The 23677-nt window shown below is 40.6% G+C and overlaps 4 protein-coding genes across 6 annotated transcripts; all 4 read left to right on the top strand.

Moving 5' to 3' along the window:
• Nucleotides 1–500: 500 nt before the first annotated feature.
• Nucleotides 501–3489, top strand: LOC118330148 (zinc finger and SCAN domain-containing protein 21-like). 2 transcript variants are annotated; one of them, XM_035664605.1, is made up of 3 exons: nucleotides 501–752; nucleotides 1263–1453; nucleotides 1594–3489. In XM_035664605.1, exons 2-3 carry the CDS (start codon nucleotides 1264–1266, stop codon nucleotides 2493–2495), a joined length of 1092 nt encoding a protein of 363 aa, XP_035520498.1. In that variant the 5' UTR covers nucleotides 501–752; nucleotide 1263; the 3' UTR covers nucleotides 2496–3489. The 2 variants fall into 2 exon arrangements, with proteins under 2 accessions (XP_035520498.1, XP_035520489.1); XM_035664596.1 differs by having other exon boundaries at nucleotides 501–934.
• A 1226-nt stretch (nucleotides 3490–4715) lies between these two features.
• On the top strand, nucleotides 4716–7742 carry LOC118326160 (sesquipedalian-1-like). Of its 2 annotated transcripts, none has more exons than XM_035659092.1 (4): nucleotides 4716–4795; nucleotides 5225–5335; nucleotides 5797–6100; nucleotides 7123–7742. In XM_035659092.1, the coding sequence occupies exons 2-4, from the start codon at nucleotides 5255–5257 to the stop codon at nucleotides 7554–7556; spliced, it is 819 nt and encodes a 272-aa protein (XP_035514985.1). In that variant the 5' UTR covers nucleotides 4716–4795; nucleotides 5225–5254; the 3' UTR covers nucleotides 7557–7742. The 2 variants fall into 2 exon arrangements, with proteins under 2 accessions (XP_035514985.1, XP_035514994.1); XM_035659101.1 differs by having other exon boundaries at nucleotides 4792–4855.
• Nucleotides 7743–10190: 2448 nt separating this feature from the next.
• Nucleotides 10191–13640, top strand: mylpfb (myosin light chain, phosphorylatable, fast skeletal muscle b). The gene is made up of 6 exons (XM_035668022.1): nucleotides 10191–10328; nucleotides 10985–11083; nucleotides 12131–12311; nucleotides 12446–12524; nucleotides 12627–12675; nucleotides 12765–13640. Exons 1-6 carry the CDS (start codon nucleotides 10326–10328, stop codon nucleotides 12864–12866), a joined length of 513 nt encoding a protein of 170 aa, XP_035523915.1. The 5' UTR covers nucleotides 10191–10325; the 3' UTR covers nucleotides 12867–13640.
• A 3700-nt stretch (nucleotides 13641–17340) lies between these two features.
• Nucleotides 17341–22998, top strand: pgap3 (post-GPI attachment to proteins phospholipase 3). Its single transcript, XM_035667853.1, has 8 exons — nucleotides 17341–17614; nucleotides 18527–18624; nucleotides 18811–18963; nucleotides 19066–19128; nucleotides 19547–19608; nucleotides 19875–20011; nucleotides 20304–20508; nucleotides 20649–22998. Exons 1-8 carry the CDS (start codon nucleotides 17341–17343, stop codon nucleotides 20710–20712), a joined length of 1056 nt encoding a protein of 351 aa, XP_035523746.1. The 3' UTR covers nucleotides 20713–22998.
• Nucleotides 22999–23677: the final 679 nt, after the last annotated feature.

The following is a 23677-nucleotide window of genomic DNA, read 5'->3' as shown; positions in this document are numbered from 1 at the left end:
CCACACCATATTACAGTTAAATGTGTATTTTACTTCCTGTTTACTGATTTAAATTTTTGTTTTTTCCTTGGATCTACAATGGGTAATGCTGAAACACAATTTAATATAAGAAATAACATTGTTTTTGCACATTACTAAGTTATCCATGAGGCCAAGTCTGTTCCGAGTCTGTAACAATCTGTCCATGTTCAAATCCCTAATAAAAACCCTTTCAGTACTGCTTTTAAAGTGTGATTAATTTGTATGTGTTGTATATTTTTTTGTGTCATTTCTATGACCATTTGAACTCATGTACTTTAAATTATGTGTCTTTAAGTATCACGAATAGCACTCTATAAACAAAATGTATTATTATTATTATTGTATTACACTGTTATATATTATATTTTAAACTGTATTTATTATATTATTATTAAATCCCAGTTTTCATCACTACGCAGCGAAAATTAATACATGGAATAAACCCGGACTTTTATTTTGAAAAAACACATCACGGAGGATGTGATTCAGGTTCTGCTTCCGGGGGTTGCGAGTTGTTTTGTTACGCTTCGAGTAGTGCTTTGTAATTTAGTTTCCTCATTTCACCCTCTGTTTGCAAACCATTAAGTTGACTGAAACTTAATCAGTTCGTTGCTAACGAAGTAACCGCATGGCGGGTTCGCTGAAAGTTTAAAGGGAAGGCGATAACGGAGTTAGCTAATGTGGCTAACGTAAGCTAGCGTTACAGTATATCCGCTAACTTCAGATTGCAGGTACAGCAGAAGTGACATTAAACACATGTTTGAAATATGGTTGCTACGGAGCTAATACCAAATAAACACTCGTTTAAAGATCACATTAACGTTACCGTGGAAACGCTGACCCGAGGCTGTCATTGCGATAACGTACAGCAGCATAGATCATAAAGGGGCAAACCACCGAGGATTACCCTTGTGTGAGTGTACCATCAAAATCTCAAACCAGAGTGTGTAAAAGATCCAAAGAGCTCTGACCAAAACGGGATCAACATAAAACAAAAGTTTGCTGTTAAGTGCAACTTGTTCCATTGAATAATGTCAGTTCCTCAGGCTTTCTAAGAGGCACATAGTCTGATGATAAATGGACATTTTATCAAACACCTGAGTCTATTTCTGTGCACAGCAGTGTTTGTGAAACATTTCCTCTTAATGATGATGCAGCAACAGTTTAATACGTGCTGCTCTCTGTTCAGAGGGTTATGCATCCGCAGCTCCTTTCTCACACTAAGTGACGTTTTATTTCAGGATGTCTAAACTTGAACGTCTGAATGCTCGTGTGGCCAAGCTGCTGACTGAAGCGGTGCAGGAGGTCCTCGGGGTGGTGAAGGAGACCGTGTCTGAGTACCAGGAGAAAACTGCCAGAACGCAGAGAGAGAACGAGAGTCTGAGGAGAAGACTGCAGGAGCTCCAGGACAAGATAACAAGAGAAAGCATAGGTGGGTAACAAGGGTAGTTTTCTTGGGGCAATCACCATTATATCATAATGTTACTATCCAATGCCAAGCGGAGTGTCAAGTTATTCATTAGTTACTTAGTAAAAGTATAACATGTCTTTCTTTTGGTATTAATTTCACAGTTCTTCTACCCGTAAGTAATCCATTACCTGAAGAACATGAGGGCACACAGAATCAGGAGCAGGATTCGGCGCTCGCTTTGAGCTCAGAGCTTCCTCTCGTAGAGCAAAACATCTGCCACGAACTCGACCGTGACGTGAAGCAGGAATCGGACGAACAGGAGAACTACAACAACACTGAATCACAAGCTGAGTGCGACTTGTTTCCAACAACAGAACACTGCCAAGCACAACCAGGGGAGGTGACACACATTATTGAGGAGGCTAAGACAGTCCACACGTCACACAGTGCAAACAGGGACATCGGCGCGGTCTCTTCCAGCAATGTGAGCACCTCTCACTCCGACTCCTCGCTCAGGGTAAACCTGGCTGAGGTCAAACTAGAGCCAGAGCCGACATCTCTTCAAGAACAGTATAGTGGATGTGTGGATTTAAGCTGCAACTCTTCTCGTCAAACCTCTGCTGAGACGCCCAGGCCGCAAGTTAGTGCTGAACCTTGTGGACTTGTGTTTGTGCACTCAAATCACGCCATACCTAGGAGGCATGGATTTGCAAAAAGCAACAGGGCTGCGTTCGACGGGAGGAAAATCAGGATGGAGCACTTCAGGAGAGACGACTCGCACTCGTGTGTGGTGTGTGGAAAGACGTTCAGCAGGGTCGGGAACTTGAGGATCCACCAGCGATGTCACACAGGAGAGAAGCCGTACGGCTGCGTACAGTGTGGGAGGCGTTTCAGTCAGGCAGGAGACCTAAAAAAACACAAGAGGGTCCACACGGGGGAGAAACCGTACTACTGCAACCAGTGCGGAAAGAGCTTCAGTCGGGGGGAGAATCTGAAAAGACACCAGAAGATTCACATTGGAGAGATTTTACAGTTACAGCAAGTTTGGAGGGAGCAGCAGTGATTATTATAGACTCAATGCAAATCAGCAAACGTTGTGGCGAGTCTGCGGGGGTCATTTTTGCCCTTAGTTTAAACAATACTTGCAAGAAACTTTTGCTACAGAACGTATTTAAAGGCTAGTGTCGTTCAACTCACTGGGCATTGTTACAAGGAGTTTCTTGCTGTTCTTCGTCTTGTACGTAGCCAGTTGCTACTGACGCTGTCGTTTCGTCTGTCTGATCATGATGGGACAGGCCCGTAGAAGGTCATCACTGAACCAAAGAAAGCTTTACAGATAGAGATGCACTGATGTAAAGGCAGAGCCATTTTTATTAGTACAAAGAGTTTTATGTGCTCCATTTTATTCAGCAGCTCCAGCTGTCAAAATCATTTTATTAAAATGCATAACATTATCAGTAATGTGTCATAAAATCGAAGGAAAACTTTTAGACATTTTCTTATTCATTATTGGTGCATCTCTACCTAACAACGTGATATTGACTAAACAGATTTCTATCCAGTGAGCCTAAAGAGCAGGTTAAAATGTCCAGTGTGTAACATTTAGGAGGATCTATTGGCAGAAGTGGAATTTAACATTTTATTATATGTTGGTGTATAATCACCTGAAAATAGTAACTGTTTTTGGTACCTTTCAGAGTATTTTTTACCTAAAGAAGGAGGGGGTCGCTTGTCTGCAATCTGCAACTACACCGCAAGATGCCAATCAATCCTACACTCTGGACCTTTAAGCGTACTACAGTGTGTTATATAATGTGACACTTCCTTTGGTGATACAGAATAAGTGCTCTCATGTTAAATAGGTTAATGCTGAAGACAATGATTGAAACTTTTTAAACATCTAAAAAGCATGATTGTCATTAAAATTGCCTGATTTTCTAGACTGATTGAAGCTTGCTGTATGCTGGATATATATTTATCGCAGATTTATTTTGTTATTTAGGATAGAAACCAAGAAAAGAGTGTTTGCACAAGAATAAATTAATTTATCACCACCACAAACGGCTCAGTGAGTGTTGTTTTTGGTGTTTTTCTGAGGATCTGTTAACACACAAAGGCTTGTTTTAGTATTCACAGGTGTATTGTGTCATGGCCTAATTAGTTACAAAAGTAATGACAAATAAATGTGTGTAAACTTAATTTAACCTCTTGAGTTAAATTTGACTTGAGCAATAAGTACTGCATGTGTGAGAAATGATCACATGCACCTTAACCTTACACACCAGATGTTTATACAGAGTAACCAATACACACCACGGACACACACCCACAGCTAACAACAGCGTTTTACTGAGACAGTGGTTCACACGGTAGCATCCGAGAAACCACAGCTCCTTCAAATACCAGATGAATTGAGATTATACAGTATATATAGGGTGCTTTACTGTATTTATTTACCCACCAGCTGTGGTCAACCTGCTGTGCCTTAACCTGTTTGGGGGCCCAATACTGACCACTGTGCATTGTGTATAGTACAGTGCACACAGCAGCCTCTTTATATGACCAGGGACCCCGAGACCTGCCAGTACTGAAAATTAGCTTTACACTAAACTCTGGTAGAGTACACCAAATGTTAACATTTATGCTTTATATTGCACATGTTCCCCATAACAAATAATAGGCCTATAACATAAATGAAATGCTTTGTACAATAACAAAGTACAATATGGGCTTTACCTTTGTATTGTGATGCTTAACAAACATAATCAGAGAAGAAAGTCAAGAATTATAAAGATTAACTACAAAAAGGACAATGAAATGTATATCAACTTACATTAATGTGCATTAATGTAGGGAACTGAGTCAGATATGGAGACTTTAAGGTAAAGTGCAGTGTCCATGGGGTGGGATGACATGTCACATGTCAGTATGGGTCCTATTGATCAGACCAGGCAGTGCAGACAGTGGACTCCTCTGCTATCCATTAAGTGACCAAATAATGCAAGAACTGCATTATTTTACTTGATTTGCTTTCCAAACAAATGTGTAATTAATCAAATGAACCCAACCAACTAATACAGGTACAAGTGCTTCTGAGGGCCACGCAGGTCTGGCTCCACCTTGTCTGACAGGTAAGGCATACTTATATAACAGCTAATTAATGCACATAAATATATCCTTATTTTTGAATACATTTCATATTAAAACAGTTCACTGTAGCCTGAATAAAGTCCCCTGTGTGTGTGATGAGCATGCAGCTGCAGTACAGTCAGTGCTGTTGACGTGGAGCTGCCCACCTTACCAGGAAGTGATTAGCACACACCCACAGGAGGAAACTGAAACACACTTACACACTTCAGAAAGGTGAGTAAACAAGAACCATGTGGAAATGAGAACTTTGTCTGGTCTCGCAATTTCTCGAGTGTAAGTAGGCATGTTGCAAATAGAAACCGATATTACCGAGTCAGTCATTTTTTAATCTTGAGAAACCGAGAAACGCAGACGGTAAGGCGAATGGTGAGACGTTCACTTACCGCCATGAAAACAGTAGGCGAGTTATTAATGGCGGCCGGTTTGGCATGTTTCCATCAGTAAATAAACGAGATTTAAACTGTGACTGTTTTTTAAGTTGAAGTTAAAATTCGGGATTTGGAGCAATGCGGAAGTGCGTTTATTTATTTGGCCTGCAGAGCTGAGCCGTGTCAGTGTTAGTTCTCCATAAACACACAAACACACAAACATTAAACATTAATAAATGAGGAACAATTGCTTTTATTTGTGTCTGTGTTGCAGGGTGACTTCTGAGCAGCCTGTGATGTTGAAATGAAGCTTGATGAAAAAGTTGTCACCTATTTTGAATCTTGCAACTCACCTGTAGACAAAGAAGGGTTCCTGTACAAGAAGGTAAGACACTTAAATAACTTTATTTTTTATTATTATAGTGTGTAACAAAAGTCATTTATTGTCATTTATGCACACCCAATAACCACTTTGCCTGTCAAACATATGTTTGTATATATCTATATGTGTGTATATGCATATATGTTTATATAATAATTCACTTTTATTTGTACAGCACCTTTCAAAACAATGAATACAAAGCGCTTCATACAGTACAATTCATATTTAAACATCACAGCATTATAATGAATTTAAATCAGGCAAATATAAGTAAAAGGAAACATAATAAATGGCTTTAATAGCGCTGCTGTACTCAAAATAATGTCATTTGAATTTCAAAGCTCATAGAAACCTGTACTACTACTTCCCTTTTTGTAGTTCACCAATGGTGTTGTGTCAGAAATGGTGTAAATGAGCTATTTCTCACTGAGTCAGTAAACCACAGATGGCAAAATTGTCCACAGGGTGAGATAAAGACTTCCTATCAGAAGCGCTGGTGCGTGTTGAAGGGGAACCTCCTCTTCTACAAGGACCGGCCGTCTGACCGGGACCTGACAGGAGTGATTGTTCTGGAGGGCTGCACCGTCCAGCTGTGCGAGTCCGAGGAGCAGTTCGCCTTCTCACTGGTGTGGAGCGACCCGGGACTGAGGACGTACAAGTTTGCTGCCGAGGACCAGGCCAGTCAGGAGAGCTGGATCAAAGCCCTGCTGTCGGCCAACCACAGCTACCTGGCCCTGCTAGTGATGGACCTGGAGAAGAAGTACAGAGGTGAGAGACTGAAAGGCTGAGTGTCTTTTTTTTAAATTTATGGGTAAAAGAGAGCTTCCTTTGTTCTGAAGAGCAGCTGTGTGAGGCATCGAATCACTGTCTACAGACGCCATGTACATGCTGGTACATGGTATGCAGACAGTATTATCTCGTAACATCTGACTGTCAGCATGTGCAGAAACTTGTTGTTGTCAACACAATAAGTCAAGTTTGTACTGATCTACGTTTGTAGAGGGGTTATATCAACTCTTAAATTAGTTTTTCAAGGTGTAGCTTGTGTTTTTGCTTCATTTGATTGCAATACATTGTAAAGTAAATGGTGTTTTTAACTCTACTCCGATGAGTCAACAAAGAGTGAACATGATAAACTTCACAAAGGTTGGTTTCATTGCAGGGGTATTTATACTGGTATGCAGTGATAACATGTAATGAAAGTAATTAATGGCCTCATTTTAATATCTAATGCAAATTTTGACTCCAGGAAGTGCAAATTCCTCTTGTTTTAGGGTGGAAATGAGACAGGTAGCAGTCTAAACTTCATGAAAAAATTATCAGGTGTCTGCCATTATTTCAACCTTACTTTTAGGTTTAGAACGAGACATTTGAGACAGGGTGAGTCAAGAGTGTTTTTGTATTTTTATCCTCTGATTTTGCAGCCTTGCTATCTATAATAGTTGCTCTATGATACATTAAAAAATGTGTGTCTCATGGGTCAAATAAGGCCCCTGCATGGGCATGTAGTTTGAGATCCCTGACTCGGATTCGCAGTTTAACAATACAGACAATGGCTTTTGTCAGGATTAAATCTTTCATTCTCAGCGCTCTACAGCCGAGGTAGCTATAGATCAGGTACGACAGGTTGTTTGAATACTGGCTCCTACGGTCAACAAGTGCCCTTAAGCAAGACACTGAACCGTCAAAACTGCAAAAGGAGGTCATAAGAGTGTTATGTAAGTAGCTTTCACTTCTCTGTCAGTGTACCTTGAGCTGTTTGCTTCATTATGTGTTTCTTTCTTCCTCAGATGCGTTAGGCGAGTTATCCAGTGAACCAGCCAACACTTTCATCATGCCAAATTTCAACACAGCAGAAGTGGGACATCCTGCCGCCTGTTTGAGCGCACAAATTTCAACCCAGCTCTCCTCGTTTCCAGCGCCAGGCGTGGGAGCAGGGCCCGGTCTGAGCTCCAATCAGATGCTTCAAGCTCTGACCATTTCACCCAAATCAGCCAGTAAAAAATCACCCAAACTCTGGCCCAAGAGGAATGCAAATGTGGTGCCTATTAACACTCCTGCTCTGCCGTTGGAGGAGTGGTCAGGGGTCTGTTTTCCCAAGGAGGAGTTTTGTAAATTGCATGAGGATTTTGGAAAAGAGGTGAAGGAACTGATTGCCGATTGGTCAAAGAGGGGACAACACGATGAAGTTGTTCAGGAAGAAAACCTAATAGATTTTGGATGATACATGTCAAGTGTATACGGTGTCTAAAACATAGATTCAATAACTGGGGTTGCATTGCAAAGCTGTTATGTAAACAGAACCACAATTATTGTTAAGATATATTCCATATATTTATATTTGTTTAAGAGCATGCTGTTTCTTTTTTTACTTATTGTGCCATACAAACAATAAACGATCTATGATCTGCTCTATTGATCTTTGTTCTTTATCAGAGTGATTTCTTCATGTGAACTTTTGAGCTGTAAGTGTGACCTCTTTATCTACTCTACTTACTCCATCCAGTCTACAGATCCTAATCCGTCAGGCTGGGTATCGTTAAAGTAAGGGATAAAACCTGACTATTTCACTCAAATGAAATAATTTATTAAATAGTTACATGAAATAAAATGGTTTAATACTGGCACCATGATTTAGAACCGCAAACAAAGACTTGTGTCCGGTTCCCAGAATGAATCCAATTTTATATAAGTGCTGATTTCATACCTGAATTTCTGTGCAGATACCTTAAATAATATTTTTTCTGAAATAAATCTGAAGCCACGCTTTTCTACAAAAGCCTTTTTTTGTTCAGCAAAAGAAGTTTTGATATCTCACCTGGTAGAGCTGGTGAGTTACACATGTACCAAGGCTTGTGCTGCAGTACACATAGGTTTGAACCCGACCTTTGGCCCTTTGCTGCATGTCATCCCCTCTCTCCCCCTCCTTTCCTGTCTATCTTCAGCTGTCCTATCCAATAAAGGCAAAAAGCCCCAAAATATATGTATACATATATAGAAGTTAAAAGTACAGCTGTACACGAAATTTTTACACTAAATAAAATGCAAAGAAATTATTATAAATCAGGACCTACCTGATCAAAGAACAATAAACAGGATTATTAGGCATTTGACAAGCAGTTGTTTTTAACAACAAAAAATAATTGCAATTGAACAGTCTGTTCACTGATCATTTCATTTTCAAATTTGTCTATATACCAGTGAATTAAGTTTCAAACCACTTTCACTTCAAAGCAGGCCAATGATTGAGTGGGTAAAAAAAGGACCAACAGTTGTATGGGGGCAAAGCCGACCAAGAAGGGTGAAGTCTGTCGAATATTCGAAAGAGTTAAAATGGCTGAGAAAGAGAATGGTGGGGGGGAGAGGCAGCGCTATTTCAGTCTCTACAGCTGTCTTGTTTTTATGGTGTTTGACAGAGCTTGGTCTCTTTCTCCCTCTGTCTCTCTTTTCACCTTCAAGCCCATACTCGAAGTGGCTGCTCTGCTGCTCGCGACGTTCTTCACATTTGATTGAACCTTTTTGATAATCTGCAAATAATTCTCTCTAATTTTAAATGAGTAGTGGTCGGATGAGTAGTGGTCGAATCTAGGATCAGATCAAATCAACACCCAGACTATTAAAAAGAGAATATATTAAAAAAAGGCACAGATATAGACACATATTAGAAAAAATTAGGTCATATTTAACCATGTGAGTTAGAAGGCCTACTAATGTCCGAAGACGCAGTATCAGATCACGCTGGTACCAGATCCAAATACATACCATAGCTGTACAGTTAAGTGATTGATGGCAGCCTATGGAGCTCATATATGGAGTTTAGTGGGTGGGCCACTGTCCTCCTATTCTAAAGCAACTATACTGGGAACCTTGGGAGGAACCCAAATTAGTGTCTCCATGGTAGGAAAGCTGCTCATCATCATTTGCTGTTTCCCATCACTGATGTGACTTATTATCACAAAAACAATATTAAGAGGTCCTCCTTGAAATGTCCCTGTTTTTTCTAACTATGTATGGCTTTTTGCACGTCCACCAGTGCACAAAACAATGAAACAGGATGAAAAAGAAACCAATAGGCTGCCTTTAGAAGTTTGAATGTACTGAATGTACTGTGTTTATATGGTCTGTTTTGGTTTCTGTGTCAAATGTGATCTAGATTGAGTTCTTTTTCAAAAGTGAGACATACAGTATTCCTGCAAAGCATTTTCTACTACCTCTGTCAGTATTAAAGGACTGTTTACATTTCTTATTGATGCATGGTCACTGTTTCTAGAGGCCCTTGAGTCGTGTGTCATTGCTGGAGTTGGACCAATGTCCATCAGCCAACTGCTTTTAAGTTTCATGACTGTTTATAAAGTCTGCTGGCCACTGCTGATCTGGTAATGGACACTAACCTCACACCAAACCTATCATTTAGACAGATGATGACTTTAGGATATGTTTACTACGAATACATGTTGGCACCTTGGGCAGCTCAAAGCTGTTAATTACTGTTAATCCCACACGTGTGAGTATCAAGGGAGTAAACAGCAGCAGCCTGTCTCATCCACTGGGGTTTGTTCTCTCACACTGGATATCAAAGAAACAAAAATAGCCATGACAAAGACTCTCAATATGTCAAGAAGAAGAAGAAGGGTACAGGGACAGTTCAGTTGTCCCACAGCATTCCCTGTCTGCCAGTTTTGCCATATTAGTCCACGGATGACACCAAAGTCATACATGTGTGTTGGCATTGAATTCACCTCATTCCAAGACTCATGGGGCCTATTTTGGAGCATCGGTAAGCCGATCCATACTCACCACCTCCTTGCTCCTCCCTCTTTCTCTTACTTTCCCCATAGCTCTATTTTCCTGCCAAACCTGATGGTGTGGCTAAAGTTAGCCCCCCGTGGGCTAGTATATAAGACCCCAAGAGTCCAAGGCTTAACATGTCAGTCACATCGGCTTTGGCGTAGGCTTCTCTTCTTGACCACCAACAACCCCACAAACTTGAGAGATGGTGAGTGTGGCCATGTTCCTCCGAAGAACAGTCTCTAGGGATCTAGGATCTTCTCGACACTAAACTGATGAGATGAAAACATCACTGATACATTTGCTATCTGGATTACCAGCAGCCCATGAAACTAAATTGTAGGAGTCTCTGGAGCCGAGCCTCCCAAATTGTGGATTTGGACCCAGTCTTAACTTTTATCTGCCGGCTTGAGTTTAAGATTGATTAACATCTCAAATCTTAACCATGATGAAATACTGAAACACAAAATGTTTTGGGATCTTTGGCTTATTATTTTAGCCCCCAAAGCAACTACTTAGTATTTTACCCACTCAATTGGGCAATAGAAACAAAATAGGTAGACTTCTTTTGTAAGAAGAAAACTGTCCTCACAAAAGCTTTGTGATGATGATGTAGGATTTATTTGGCAATTTTTCTAAAGCCACTAGAGTGATTTAATTAGGCTTTTTGGAGTTACTGAAATAAGCAATTTAGGAGTCTTATATGTCCTTTTTGGCTTTGGCCTCACATTGGGCATCCTTGACAGTCTTCATATCGTTTGCTTGGAGTTAGCCAGGATTACTACATTTTATAGTAAAGTCTGTTCGGTTGATGTTTTGCATGTTTTAAATTTTGTGTGTTCTTTACCTTTTATCATCTAACAGGCACCCAAGAAGGCCAAGAGGAGGCAGCAGCAGGGTGAGGGTGGATCCTCCAATGTGTTCTCCATGTTTGAGCAGAGCCAGATCCAGGAGTACAAGGAGGTGAAGTTTTCTCCATCACATCTCACACACTTCAAAGCAGACACTTTCTAGTAGTATACATTGAGGTCTTCCCACACCTTGTGAGAAAAGGAACATTTTGTGGTGCTCATATAACTGATGACTCCATGTATCACTTGACCTTGGACGTAACATGAGGAAGCTTCCAAAACATATAGACGCGATCGGTTTGGTTTCATGACAGCAAAAATGTCCTCATCAGCACGACAGGACAATAAATCTGAGCTTTTCCGATGACGGTAGCTACCTCTCCTTTGGGGTATCTCAGTAATCCTCATCAGAGGCTTAAAACACTTGCTCTGTGACCCTACAGGAATGTCTCCCAACAGCTGGTAGGCAGTGATATTAATCAGAGCAGGAAAGAGTGGCTAGGTAGAAAGAACAAGAAAAGATCTGAGGTCTTAAGTTGAGTCTATATTAAGGGAAGAGAAGGGAGAACAGTATGCAGGTATGAAGAAAAGAGAATACAATGGCGACAGTGGCTTAGCTGACCCTTTAGAGGCTTCAGAAGGTGACATAACATTGGGGACAGGGTCAGAAGATTCAGTCACAAGGCAAAAAAATGGAGGAGGGGGTGACAGCTGTAATCAAAACCTTCTCCTTAAATGTCGCAAGGGGCTTGTCTCACATTCCGAGACCATTTTAACACCTTAGAAAGACAAGTGGCCGACCAGCTGCCAAGTCCCAAAAGGTTCGCAATGCCATCTTTGGTTTCAGTGAGTGCTACACCCAGTCATGTGAAAAGAGGTGGAGAACAGCTCCACATTTACACGTTTATGTCGGCAGACTATCTCATGCAAATAGTTATCATAAGTGTGTCTTATGACAAGGACTTGTGAGAAATGTGAGGATCTCAATTTTCACTGTTTCAATTGGCTGTACTTTTGTTTATAGTTTGAGGGCTTATGAACGTCATCCGAGGAGGTGGTGAACCTTTGATACAGTAATTTGCAACAAATGGAGCACAATTTGATTCTTTTATTCACTGACTAACCTCCTCCTTCTCTCTTCTCATCTGTCCCCCGGCAGGCTTTCACAATCATCGACCAGAACAGAGATGGCATCATCAGCAAGGACGATCTGAGGGACGTGCTGGCCACCATGGGTCAACTGAATGTGAAGAATGAGGAGCTGGAGGCCATGGTGAAGGAGGCCAGCGGCCCTATCAACTTCACAGTCTTCCTGACCATGTTCGGCGAGAAGCTGAAGGGTGTGTCCTTGCCTGTCACTTTTTGTCTTATTTCATAGATTATTTACCACTTTGAGGAGTTACTTTCCTATTTCCCTACTTGTTTTTTGGTATTAACTTCATAATTGAGACTAATTGGCTGCTTTTACTCTTAGGTGCTGATCCCGAGGACGTCATCGTGAGCGCTTTCAAGGTCCTGGACCCCGAGGCCACTGGCGCCATCAAGAAGGAATTGTAAGGGCTTTTTTCTATCACAAGAGTCTGAGCTCTTTGTGGCACAATCTTGATTCAAGATAGACCATCTGATATTAATTCTTCTCCATTTTCCCTCTCCAGGCTTGAAGAGCTCCTGACCACCCAGTGCGACAGGTTCACCGCTGAGGAGGTGAGCTGATGATCTTTGTTCACTCATGTTCACGTCCTGTCATCGATTGTTCAGGGTTGTAAGCCATTTCTTTTACTCATCCTCTGCAGATGACCAACCTGTGGGCTGCTTTCCCCCCTGATGTGGCTGGCAATGTGGACTACAAGAACATCTGCTACGTCATCACACACGGAGAGGAGAAGGAAGAGTAAATCCCCCTCTCTATCAAGATCTCTACCTCCGTTTAAACCCATACTTGCCGCACCATCTACTCACTCCCCCCCTTCTACAACGCCGTGACTTCCTTGCACACTTTCACGCTCCGGTCCGCTCTTTCCACTTGCCAGCTCACTACTAAAAGACTTGTCTCCTTTATCGAGATTCTCAGTGAGAGGACTGAAGGCTGTGGGGGTGTTTGTGTGTGAGGACCAACAGGGGAACATGGGATTATTTTCAATAAAAATAATCTTGTGGCACTGAAACACTCTCTCCATCTCTGTCCCTGCCTCTTGTTCCTCCTCCTTTTTCTCCCATCACTCATTCTGTCTTTCTGTATTGAGGCCAACAGTGCATGCATCATACCTACATGCAGCATGTATGCATATGCAGTCCAGTGTATACAGCGGTCAGTCAAAAATATGTCTTGGGTGCTGTGGTGCAAGCACAGTCACTTGCTTGAAACAAGTAAGCAGTCTGACTCAAGTGGTCTGTTAGTCTCAAGCCTGACACAGAGTGTTTAATGGATTCATCCCTTTGTTTGTAGTAGGGAGGAGTGCACAGTAAAAGAGTGGGAGTATTGTACTATAATAGTTTGCCTACCCCTCTCTTTTTAATCTGTCTCTCCTTCTCTTAAATATAGGCATGAAAGGAAAAGTTGCAGGGAAAAATAGGAAAGCATGATTTTTTTTATAAATCTTGTAAATAGAGAAAGAGATGGGGAAAGATGGTGAGTTGGAGGCAGGGATCAAATAAACAAAAGTACAACATCTTTGTTTTTGACTCTCCTTCCTCCTTTTCACTGTTGTTTCTCTCCTGTTGTTGTGACTATGACTGTAACAAAGAAAGAAGTACAAATAAAATCCACTACCTTTCGTATGACACTGTGTCTGTTGGTTGACTGTGAACAGCCCTGTAGAGCACTGACTGCACACTGACTGCTATATGCAAATGGTGAAGCATTATCGAGGTCAAAACTACTGAACTTTAAGGTCTCATCATAATCCCAAAGTCTTAAATATATCAAATATATCATGCTGAATTGTAATCTTTTATCTAATTAAATATCTAGAGATTTCTCCATGCAGTACCAATGCATGACCCTAAATCTGCAGGACAGTGGGACAAAATAATAGAAACACCTAACAATACAAGAATAACCCTTACCCAGTAATAGGGGTGGATCTAGAGAAATATTAACATTAAATAAAAAACGCGAACGAATTAATAGAGTAAAGGTTTGGAAAACATAGGAAAAACATCATCATCATCATTATTCTTAGTCAGATTTTGATTATTATAGCTCTTATTGTTACTTGTTTTTATTAATGCACATCTCTCTCTCTCTCTCTATCTATCTAAACCCAACCGACCAGCCATTTAGAGCCTGGGTCTGCTCGAGGTTTCTACCTCTTAAAAGGAAGTTTTTCCTTCCTGTCGCCAAGTGCTTGCCTGTGGTGGGAATTATTGGGTCTCTGTAAGTGTGGTCTAGATCTGCTCTATGAAAAGTATCCTCCCTCACTCCTCAGGCAATCACAATCAATACAAGATCAATGGTTAAATGAATATATGGACTTAATATGACCTCGATTTGGATGTGCTATTCATGTGGAATTTGTGCTTCTGCTTTTGGTCCACCACTGTGGCTGAAAACACACAGTAGATACAGGTTCTACTTCCTTCCCTTGCTGGACAGAAGTAAGATATGTAATGCCGTGTCCTTCCCGATTTTACTGTAAAACTAATTCAAATCTGAGTGGAAAACAGTGTATGACAGATGTGACAGATGATAGTGGTGTGGCTTCAACGTTCAATGCCACACCTGCATCATTCAAATATATTCCTCATATCTTCCGCAGCAGGTCATATGGTCATTTTACTTATAGCAAGGGGTCGGCTTAAACAGATTAATAAGAGAGTGAAAGAAAGAAAGGCTCTTTTTAAGCAACAATACCACCACAAATCAAAATGTCTCTGTTACTTAACTTCACTGACTACTCTAATGCTACAGCTGATATCTTTCTGAAGTGTAGTTGCCAACAGGCAGGTATTACCTTCTGGATATGTATCTCTGTAGTTTGCTTTGTTTTGGGGTTTCCCGGAGTGGTTGCTGTGCTTTTGGACAAGTTTCAGAAAGTAAGAAAAGGAACCTCATTATCCCCAAATGACGTCTTTATGTTAAATCTAACTGTCATGGATGGGATTTATTTGCTCTTTCTTCTACCACAGCTGTATAACGGTGTACACTGGAATAACTTAGTGTACAGAGCACTTGCTGCCTTCATTTATACATTCAGTTTGTGTGGGAGGCCTCTCTTTCTAACTTGTATCTGCCTGGACTGTTACCTGGCTGTGGTTCATCCAGTTACATATCAGTTGAGAAAAAATCTGACTCCCAGGATCCTGATGGCTGTTGGTGTCTGGACTGCGACGGTTGCTTGTGGATGTTATCTCGCTATTGGACACTTGGAACTTTGTATTTTCCTCATCCCAATCTTGTTTTTTGTTTTGATTCTCCCTGTTAATGGATATTGTAACATTGCCATCCTCTGGACCCTAATGAGATCTAGCCCTGGAGGAACAGAAGTCCACCCCCAGAAGAAGAGGGCTCTGCAGATCATCATCAACAATATTGCTATTACCTCTGTTTCCTATTTTCCTAATTGCTGTGTGTGTGTCCCAGATTCTGAATGTGGATATAAAAACCTTTAATTGTCGTGTGGTGACTCCAGTGATTTGCATTTCCATAGTAGGAAATACAGTTTCACTCATCCTGTATTTGAGCAATCTGGGAAAACTGGAATGGCTAAAATGCTGGAAGCAGAAATGAACCTCATACAACCTTTATTTTGTCTTTTCAGTTGTGTATCATGATTATTGTAGCCACTAGCCTTCTATTTATTGGTGGAGCTGCATAATACTGTATGATATGGTGTTTATGCAAATTATGTCATTTTATTTTTATTTTCATGATATAAAGCATTTGATATTATTATAGTTGGTTTATTTGCTTGATCTGTTTCCAGTGTGATGAAAGTCCTGAGGTCAAAATTGGTCTGTGTTTTATATCAATGTGCTCGACTAAATAATTTCAATATAACATTTCTACTTTTCCTGCTTAACAGTGCTTGAAGAACGTCTTTTTTTGTTAAGAATAAGTTAATTGTAACTAAACTATTGCATGTACAATAAAGGAAGTAAATGCTGTGTCATTGTTTCTGCTGCTTTTATCTTTAGGTTTAAACCTATTTCCTCAAATGACAGCAGTTATGAGGGAGGTTACTTATTTCAATACTTCTTTAGACTTTAAACTTTATTTATAACAACAGCTTGAGAGACTACCAGGAAATCGGGAGAGAAAGAGGGTGACATACAGCAAAGGGCCACAGGTCAGATTCAAACCCTGTGGCCCCTGCAGCAAAGAATCAGCATTGGTACATGGGGCACCAACTCAACCAGGCGAGCTATCATGGCAAACCCATTTACACAATTACGTAGTCATACCAAGAAATTAGGATTATATTCAATAAATACATTTTGTGTTTCCTTCATGGGGTGTTAAATTAAACAGCATTTTTTTTGCTTCAACAATATAGGAAATACTGTATGTCACTCTATGTAATGTATGCCACCTCTTCATTTGCATAAAAGGTGATTTAATTTACCATATACAAAACACTGATGTTGACAGACGGTGGAAAGTGACAGGCGATGAATGAGTGTGATGAGATAAACACTTGCATATTCAAAGCAAGAGACATTTTCCACAGCAGGGAAGCCACCTGTTACAATGTTACACTCTATTAGTCAAGTCCAAGACCAGCTCTGGCTTGCCCCATTTGGCTTGACTGACAAAGTATTAGGTTAGTCCTGGATATTAATGATATTATTGATATAAATTATTTTTATTAGTCTGTGTTTTATTATCTTACTGTTGTGTATTAATATCATTATTATTATCATTTTGCACATAACTATATAATAATAATAATAATAATAATAATAATACCATCAAATCAAAATCAATAGATCAATCAATCACGTGATCTAGTGACGTACATGAAATCAGGAAGTAAAATTCACTGCAACAAAACGTTCTGCCTTCAAAATAAAAGCTACCAATATGTCACTTTTAAATATCTGCACTAAATCTACCCAGTAAGTAGGCTAACAAAAGAATAATTATTTCTCGAAGATAAGCAGATAGACCAGACCGAACAAATAAAACACTGTAGCTGTAAATCGATTTTTTCTGTATCGCTCAAAAACAAAAGCTTCCACAAACGAAAATTTTATTTTGAAAATGGCAACCGGAAACGTTGTGTGAGTGGTGAAACCCTGATCGGAGAGCAAAGGGAAACAGTTGGACACACAGTAGTGTAACTGTAAAACATCTTCAGGCCCCGGTTTGTCGCCACAAACTAGGAATGGCTGTCTGGTAATGTGGACCGTCGGCTGTGGAAGCCATCGATGCCGCTGTCGTCCCCCCGCCGTGCCTTTGTGAGCTCTGACCAGCCGAGACCCACCGCCATGGCCTCAGCGTTACCCCGCTGCACATCTGTCAGACTCCCCGCGGTGGCCACCGTCGTCCTGCTCCTGATGTCGGTGACCACTGTACAGTCCTCTCAAGGCGACAAGGAGCCGGTTTACCGTGACTGTGTGAAGCAGTGTGTCCGGACCAACTGCACCGGAGCTCGGCTACGGGGCTTCCAGTCTGCCCAGCCGCAGTACATGGCGCTGACAGGTGAGTTGTTGTTGTTGTTGTTGTTGTTGTTGTTGGTGGCAGGTAACTTAGGTTAGCTTGCGAGCAGTCTGTAGCAACCCCGACAGCATGCTGAATTATACATATGCTGCGTTGTAACATTTGTTAAACATATCGCTGACTGTCTTTGCCAACAGTTATCATTCACTGTGTGTTTACTCATCTGTGTAGCTGCTCCACTGCTGCAGTTCACTTTTTCACACGTAACGTTATATTGTCACATCTTTGATGCTGAATGAAACAAGTGACGCTTACTTTCATTCATTGAAACAGCCTTGAAAGTTGAAAGCCAGTTTTTCCGGCTGAGCAAGGTGTCACAATAGGCCTATTGAAACTCCACCCTCGGTCAGTCATTAACAGCTGTACAGTCTGACTGTGTGAGGTTTGAACATGAAACAAATTGGCACTTGACACAGTGTAATCCAGCCTAAAAAGACTAAATTAAAACAAGTGCCTCCTTCTCTCCAGCTGCAAATGAGAACAACACATTTTTAGGGCTGCCATTAACCATTGTTTGTTATTAGTGATTAATCGGCCCATTATTTTCTCAGTTTATTGACTAAATATATGGTTTATGAAACATCAGACACAATTACGCAGAATACAAAAGGTGACATCTCAAATGTCTTGTTTTGTTTGAGCAACCGCATTACTCCCAAATAATTATTTACATTGATATAGAAGAGAGGAAAAACTGAGATTATTATTTTAAATGTTCATCTCGCTGGACTCATTGTTTCAGCTTTATACCAAATCTAAACAAAAATCCTTATGTATTTCATTGTTGGATGTAATCTATTCTATTGTCTGTAAAGCAAACTGAACTTGACCCTTTGACCTGTGTCAATGCCTGTCCGTGCCCTCACCTCCTCTCTCTTTGTTCCTGTGTTCCAGGTTGGACATGTCGTGATGACTGTCGCTACCAATGCATGTGGACCACCGTGGGGCTTTATCAGGCCGAGGGGTACAGGGTCCCACAGTTCCACGGCAAGGTTAGTGCTTCCTACAGAGGCCAGTATGAATATCACACAGTTATACAGTTAGTACTCAAAGTTAGAATGTGTTCACAGCCGGCTGCGTTAGAACGAAACTGTAAATGTCGGTATTGGTTGGTTTTGTCTTAACCGATTTGAGTCAACAATTGTGAAATAACGAGTCGTATGTTTTATTTCTTATAGTGGCCGTTTGCGCGCTTCCTGTGTTTTGAGGAGCCAGCTTCTGCCCTGGCCTCTCTGCTCAATGGCCTGGCTTGCCTTCTAATGCTGCTGCGCTATCGGAGCACGGTGCCACGCCAAAGCCCGATGTACCACACCATCAACGCCTTCTCTCTGGTGAGATGGAAAAGAAATGAAACTTAAACACCAATAAATACACCAATACTACCTCGTCTTTCTACAAGTGTCATGACACTTTTACTGTGTGTGTTTCTTTAGGTTTCTCTCAATGCCTGGTTCTGGTCCACAGTGTTTCACACCCGGGACACGTATCTAACTGAGGTAATGTTTCAAAGATGCACTTCCAACATGGGCTTTCTCTTGAAGTTTTATTTCTCTCTACCTGGCTGATGAGATGAATAATCTCTCGCCTTTCAGCCCCGGTTTGGTCCACTTACTCCTGAGAAAGATATAAGTTCAGTCAGCTCGTGAGCTCACAGCAGTCGATCGCTGTTTATATGGAGGACTTGGACTCAGTATGCATACCAAAACACCAGTTGATCCAACTTTATTGAGTGGAAAAAATAAAATATTAAAATATCTTATAGCTAAAATGTCTTTCCAACTGCCAGACCACCTCCTGAGACGACCTCTGCTGTGTGCAGTATATTTTCTATAACATACAACAGGCCCGTGTCTTTTTTCTCTTGATATTGATTTCTGTTGTCAATAAGAGTCTGTATGTGTTGTTCTCTTTCAGAAAATGGACTATTTCTGTGCAACGGCAGTCATTCTGTACTCGATCTACCTATGCTGTGTCAGGTAAGCTCTAAAACAGGTTTTCCACGTGACCTACAAATGTTTTAATTTGTCCCATGATAGAAGAAGGAAATGGAACTGAAATCACATCTTTATCAATGATTGACCCTGGGTAATAGTTCCTGGATGAAGTTTTGATATTTATGATAAGAACGAGTGAATATTTACTTTAACTGAAGTCACTTTATATTATAGTTAAAGTAAAAGTCAGAACACTTTCTGTTAATCCATTATTTCTGTTAACTCTGTGTTCCCCCTCTCTTCGTCAGAACATTGGGTCTGAGGCGACCTGGGGTGTCCAGCATGGTGGGAGTGCTGCTCATCTTGGCCTTTACCTCGCATGTGTCCTACTTGACCTTTGTCAGTTTCGACTACGGCTACAACATGGCTGCTAACGCCACTATCGGTACAGTAAATGCTCAAAAGGTCACACTAACGCTCAGATTTGGTTGGTTGTAATGGCTTATTTTTAATAGTTAGTTAATAGTATTTTTTAGTACTTTTCTTTTCCTGGATTGTTCTTGTTTCTCATTTCCAATTTTCCAGTTTTGTTCAGTCTGCAGTTAGAACAACTTATATCATTCTTGGTTATCAAGTTTATTCAATTTCAGGTTACTGTCTTAAGATGACTCTTACCTGGTGCCCTGTCCTTCAAATGGCTTGTTTCTTATCTTTTAAAATGTATTTTGTCTTTAAAGGCATGGTGAACCTCCTGTGGTGGCTGTGTTGGTGCTGGCAGAACCGGCGGACCCTGCCATACTGGTGGAAGTGCGGCCTGGTGGTGCTGCTGCTTCATGGTCTGGCCCTGTTGGAGCTGCTGGACTTCCCTCCAATGCTCTGGATCCTAGATGCTCACGCTGTGTGGCACCTGAGCACCATACCAGTCCACTTCCTTTTCTACAGGTTCGTGACGCTCACCTGCTCTGCCTTCGTTTCGTTTGCAGCTTTCCTGCAGAGAAGCATTTCAGGCAGTGACTGAAAAAGAAAGGAAGATCGTGTTTTTTCCTACCTCATAAATGATCCTTGCTTCTTTCTCCCTCCAGTTTCCTGATAGATGACAGCCTCTATCTACTAAACACAGAGAAGATGGGTGTCAAAGTGGAGTAGGAGGAGCTCATCACCTCTTCACCACGCCTACACCCTCGCACCTCTCCAATCAGGGCAGCCGAACACGGAAGTAGCTCAGCCTCCCAGATGACATGCATGACAGCATTATGACTTCCATCAAAGTAGACTTTGTTTACATTTCTCGTTTTAATTGTTTCGTTTTTATGGATAATTTCTTTCTTCTTTTAGAATGATCAAGATTGATGTTTGCTCTACTTATCTTTGCCTTGTACTGACGTGCTCTACGGTTCTTTTGCCATTCGCAAAAAATGACTTCAAAACAGGATGCAAGAAAAGGTTTACCACAGCAGACCCAGTTTTTGACTTCCAGTTGGGATGCATATCCTGTTTCTTTTGACTCTCGGGTACTTTGAAATTGAATCTCTGCACCCGCGATTTGACTCTCACCAGCCTCTTGGAAGTCCGACATGTTAGTTTCTGCACAAATGGCAGTTTGCGGTGGCTGACAATAGATGGCACCAAATCTCTTGTCAGGCCATCATAACCTACTACTGTGTGGTACAGCATGTGTCAGGGTCCATCTGTGCCAAAAGTGGACTGGCGGACACAGAGAGGTGCCCCTTGTGAAGGGAGATTGTTCTAGAGAGAGGGGGAAGGGGGTTTATGTTTGGAGGCCATACTAGCTGACTGTGTTTTTTTTTTTCTTTTCTCGCCATCACACCTTTATTTTTGTGCCTCTGTTGTTTCCACTGCTGCTTTTGTGTCTCTTCTTTATAATTTCAGATCTTCATTCTCATCAGCTGCCTTTTCAGTCCTTTTGTTTGTCTTCGACCAATTTGTGCTTTAATCTGTTGACAGTTTTACTTTGATTACTTGATTTTGAATTTGGGTGGGATATGTCTGATGATCATAAGATGGAAATGTTACACTTATTCACCTGGATTGCCTTTAAGTGTGAGGAAAAGGAGAAAATGATTGAGGTAGGAATAATAAGCTACAGCAGGAAGCTGCAGTCAGTGGGGCTTTTTATTTTACATCAAGAGTTTCTAATAAATTCTGGGGTTAGGTGGTGTGTGTGAATGAGTGTTCACGTGTTTGTTTGACGCCCATTATTTGGATTTGGTTGCATTTGTTGGTGTAATATTTCCCAGAATGGCACACACACACACAAAACCAGCTGCTTTACAGATAACTGCCCCATCATGTAAAATACTCCTTTTTGTTTCCCTCCATGTCTGCCTTACACACTGTATCATAACTTGCTTGTCAATGACAATATTTCTTTTTTTTAATCAGATCTTTTTTTGCTCTCAAAGTTAGCACCATGCTCTTGAATTCATACCACGTATGTCTTCATCCCTCAGAGTTTCCCTTCCATATGTGCACTTTACGTGTGAGTCTGTACATTTACATGCATTTTTTGTTTGAAATTCTGCCCATGCCTTTTGTATTTCTGTGCGAGAATGTGAACAATGACCAGTACGTGTGTACACATTGCCTTGACTCGACATTGTGTTGTTTTTGCCATCATAAACTGAATCACTGTGTGTGTGTGTGTGTGTGTGAGAAAGAGAGAGAGCTAGATTGTGCTTGATCCTTTTCTAAAGCGACTGATGTGTGAGAATGTCTGTGTGTGTATGTTGGAGGTTTGCTGCGTGAATATGTGTGAGACGACGGGTAAATTTAGCTTTGCTGACAGCCTGTGATGGGGGTGGGGGAAGACCGAGGGCGACAGACATGGAGAGGTTGTCGTAGGTTTGGGTGGCAAAAAGATTCCAGAAATCACAGCAGAAATACTGAGCTCATGAGATAAGAAACGTTATATAGTGCATATTGTAATTGTTATGGGCCAAGATATATTATCAAAAGTAGTAATGTTTATAAAGCACTGAGATTCATAAAAAGGTGTCTGTGGCCCAATTATGACAAAAGACATACTTATAAAAAGCTAAAACAAGACTTGTTTGAACAAAATCTAATTTCAGTTTACCACAAAATCATTGCCAACTCAAAACTGAAAGTGTTTTGTCTTCTGATAGAAAACTTGTTAAATAATTTCACTGGTATTTGTTTTAATAAGTTGAAGATTTCCTGAGGAATTAGCATGAAACAATCTCCAAAGTTTTTGCTCTGTAAATCATTTCACTGTTTACTTCATTCTTCCTCACTAATAACCTCCTGTTGTCTCACTCATCTGCTGCCCCCTGCCTGCTGCCCTGTGCACATCCACCTCTCCTACTGAGTGCACTCTCCTCCACCTCACATCTAATAGTTGACCAAAAAAAAAATCTGAAAGAAATTGAGCAAATAAAAGTATTCTTTGTTGATAAGGAATGGGGCTCGTTGTGTCTTTTTTTCCCCCTCCAACTTGAGAATTTCTGTCCTGTAAATGTGATTCTCTTCACAGTTTCAGTGTCCTGTAAATATGCATAAACATGGGTAGACTAAAGGAATACTAAATACTGTACATACCAATGACTGATAGCTGTTGGGCACTAGTGTCTCCGTGCACTGCTCATAGTTCATTTTGTTCATTTAAATGCAGTCAATATATAACAATGTAAAAATACTTCTATACAAGTCGTGCATTCAAACTCAAGTAAAAGCACAACTATTATCAGCTAAAAACGTTGTAAGTGTTAACACTGATGTACCAGTTGCATGGTACTGTTGCAGTTAAGTTTAGTCCAGTGTTCATGAAGAATGTGAGAGAATTAAGTAGGTAAGAGGAAAAATGTATCTCATCTTTACTTTTTTGTGAAATGTTGGATAATTCTACCTCATTTGGCCTCAAAAGTTAATTTAACTTAGAAACTGCTGGTTTAATACTCTATATAACAATGCATTATATTTTATAAGCTCATCACATTTATTTTATATAAAATACTATTTTTAAAAGTAAATACTTGTAGTGGAGTAAAAATATTATATAATATTTCCCACTGTAGTGTAGAAGTGAGTAAATTGACTTAGTTACATTCCACCACTGCATAACAACTTGTTT

This window comes from Morone saxatilis, unplaced genomic scaffold (assembly GCF_004916995.1).
Source record: "Morone saxatilis isolate NCDOM2014 unplaced genomic scaffold, NCSU_SB_2.0 Contig1, whole genome shotgun sequence".
Lineage (NCBI taxonomy): Eukaryota > Metazoa > Chordata > Actinopteri > Moronidae > Morone > Morone saxatilis.
Note: the sequence above shows the minus strand (reverse complement) of the source record. Positions and strands in the feature narration are given on the sequence as shown.

What these genes read in the sequence shown, in the direction of transcription:
- pgap3 (XM_035667853.1), top strand. Translation starts at nt 17,341, where the DNA reads ATGCCGCTGTCGTCCCCCCGCCGTGCCTTTGTGAGCTCTGACCAGCCG. An exon ending in TCCCACAGTTCCACGGCAAG is followed by an intron (nt 18,625 to 18,810) that starts GTTAGTGCTTCC and finishes TATTTCTTATAG; the next exon opens with TGGCCGTTTGCGCGCTTCCT. An exon ending in GTCCACTTCCTTTTCTACAG is followed by an intron (nt 20,509 to 20,648) that starts GTTCGTGACGCT and finishes TTCTCCCTCCAG; the next exon opens with TTTCCTGATAGATGACAGCC.
- LOC118330148 (XM_035664605.1), top strand. Translation starts at nt 1,264, where the DNA reads ATGTCTAAACTTGAACGTCTGAATGCTCGTGTGGCCAAGCTGCTGACT. An exon ending in GATAACAAGAGAAAGCATAG is followed by an intron (nt 1,454 to 1,593) that starts GTGGGTAACAAG and finishes TTAATTTCACAG; the next exon opens with TTCTTCTACCCGTAAGTAAT.
- mylpfb (XM_035668022.1), top strand. An exon ending in AGATCCAGGAGTACAAGGAG is followed by an intron (nt 11,084 to 12,130) that starts GTGAAGTTTTCT and finishes GTCCCCCGGCAG; the next exon opens with GCTTTCACAATCATCGACCA. An exon ending in GGCGCCATCAAGAAGGAATT is followed by an intron (nt 12,525 to 12,626) that starts GTAAGGGCTTTT and finishes TTCCCTCTCCAG; the next exon opens with GCTTGAAGAGCTCCTGACCA.
- LOC118326160 (XM_035659092.1), top strand. Translation starts at nt 5,255, where the DNA reads ATGAAGCTTGATGAAAAAGTTGTCACCTATTTTGAATCTTGCAACTCA. An exon ending in AAGGGTTCCTGTACAAGAAG is followed by an intron (nt 5,336 to 5,796) that starts GTAAGACACTTA and finishes AATTGTCCACAG; the next exon opens with GGTGAGATAAAGACTTCCTA. An exon ending in CCTGGAGAAGAAGTACAGAG is followed by an intron (nt 6,101 to 7,122) that starts GTGAGAGACTGA and finishes TTTCTTCCTCAG; the next exon opens with ATGCGTTAGGCGAGTTATCC.